We start from the raw sequence: 2,055 nt of genomic DNA, 5'->3' as shown, positions 1-2,055 counted from the left end.
TCTGTTAATGATTATATAATCTCTGTATAACTAATACAGTGTTTGGTTACTGTAGTAAATTCCGTTGTACATAACTTAAAAACTATGGGTTCTCAATTCAAAATATTAATGGATATTCAGTGATTTCTTAATATATATATATACAGGTTCTGGCAAAAACTATTAGATTCAGATGGTGAATCCACAAAACCAGCGTTGTGAATCCGCCCATTTATGTTCCAATATTGCTGTCGTCAATTACATTAATTAGTCTAGGGATAATAGGAACCCCTTTAAGTTAGAGCGTGTCTCAACAATTTCGTTTATAGTTCAGGATGGAAACACTAAATAACATGCTCTAACAATTTAATTCACAAGTGTGCATATAAATTGATATGATTCTTCATCCAAAAAAAAAAACTCAATATGATTCTTATAAGTTAACTAAACCTGAATGAGTAAAACATCTATGCACTTAAACACTAGAATTAAGAGGTCAAAAAAAGAACTTGATTAATTTTTCGGATGTTAAGAATTGTTCCAATAATTTCGAGCTAAAATTTTTCAGTCTGTGACATGGAGTAGCTTCAGCTTTCTGAGGACATGACCCTAGATAGAAAGGTGTGGAGTTCGCGGACAAGGGTAGAATGGTAGTGTGAGTGTCTGGGCTGTAGCAGGCTGTCAGGAGGAGAAGAATTCAAGTTCTGCTGTTGAGTACGAACTTTAGCGGGGATTACTACCATAATGCACTTTTGATGTTGAGGCAGGGGGAGGCAGCACAACATGAAGCTTTGGCTTGTTCTTGTTAGTCGAATTACCTTGTGCGAAACAAAATGGCACGAAAGCAACTATCGTTAATTGGACTAAGTAAGTTCTCTACACATGCTTCTTTATGATATATTTGAAACTTCATATGAATAAATGATACTATTTTTCATCTTTTCGTACTTTTTTTGTTCCAAGAACACTGTTACTACTTTGGCTCCAATTTAAATTAAAAAGAGGTTGTCAACAGGTTCATCTGAACATGACGATTGACACCCAGCCAGAAGAGTACATATAGCCAAAGTTCATTTTTCATTGACACATTCAAAACGTACTCATGGTGCAATCACCTCGAGTTTCCCAAACCAGGAGGTGCTACCACCAACTGCAATAACTTGTGATTTCCTCGCATAGAAGATATCACACAGAAAACTTCTCATGTATCCTGGGTTCTTCAGGTGGTTGGTAACCTTCAAGGTACTAAATCTTCTGCAAAACACCGTTGAATGGCTCTTGTAAAAATTGCAGAGGAATGAAGATCACTTCCTGTTTGCAGTAAAGGTTGGGAGTACAATTAGTCAGACATGTCACTGGTGGGAAAAGAGTTACCCTATTGTAGAAACTTCAGACAACAGACATTCGAAAAAAGCTAGAATAAGTACATGTCTTGGAATTGTATCTTAGCATAGAAGAGGTCATACAGAAAACTTCCATGTATCCTGGGTTCTTGAGGTGGTTGGTAACTTCCAAGGTACTAAATCTTCTGCAGAACACTGTTGACTGGCTCTTGTAAATATTGCAGAGAAATGAAGACGCTTCCTGTTTGCCGAAAAGGTTGGATGTAGAATTAGTCGACACATCAGTGGGAATTTAACCTGGGCGGGTGGTGCAGCGCTGCGGATTCACTTGTCATAAGAAAAAATAAAATTGTTATTTACCGCTATTTTCAATTTGTAAGTTTACATAGCACAGAATATGTCAAAAATAAGGACGTAGAGTAGAAAAGATGTCGTACTTTGAATCGGGCTCAAAGTTTTGTTCTATCCACAGAAGCAGTAGCAATGAAACTTCGGATTAGAGTTGTTCCGACATATATATCAGACAACTGCACTATTGCAAGGAAACTAATTATTACGTTTTTCCTGAAACATCAGATCAATGTTATTTATACAGGATACTTCATATTTTCACCTGGCTTAGGGAAATTTTTTTGTAAAAACTCTGACGTTCTTACAGCTTGGAAATCAGGTGGAAGCAAAGGCACTTCATCTAACTTTAAAGGGGATTGGTATCCTGTACTAAGCAATGGAT

The 2,055-nt window shown here is 36.7% G+C and overlaps 1 protein-coding gene across 3 annotated transcripts; it reads right to left on the bottom strand.

Annotated features, from left to right (window-relative positions):
- Window positions 1–813: 813 nt before the first annotated feature.
- On the bottom strand, window positions 814–2,031 carry LOC124893065 (ABC transporter C family member 4-like; the record flags this gene model as incomplete). 3 transcript variants are annotated; one of them, XM_047404198.1, is given in 4 exon segments in its annotated part: window positions 814–1,290; window positions 1,407–1,649; window positions 1,760–1,854; window positions 1,936–2,031. In XM_047404198.1, coding segments are annotated over 2 exon segments (179 nt in total), but the record flags the coding sequence as incomplete, so codon positions are not given.
- Between the last annotated feature and the right edge of the window lie 24 nt (window positions 2,032–2,055).

Source organism: Capsicum annuum, unplaced genomic scaffold (assembly GCF_002878395.1).
Source record: "Capsicum annuum cultivar UCD-10X-F1 unplaced genomic scaffold, UCD10Xv1.1 ctg53420, whole genome shotgun sequence".
NCBI lineage: Eukaryota > Viridiplantae > Streptophyta > Magnoliopsida > Solanales > Solanaceae > Capsicum > Capsicum annuum.
The sequence above is the reverse complement of the archived record's forward strand: the minus strand, read 5'-3'. Positions and strand labels throughout refer to the sequence as shown.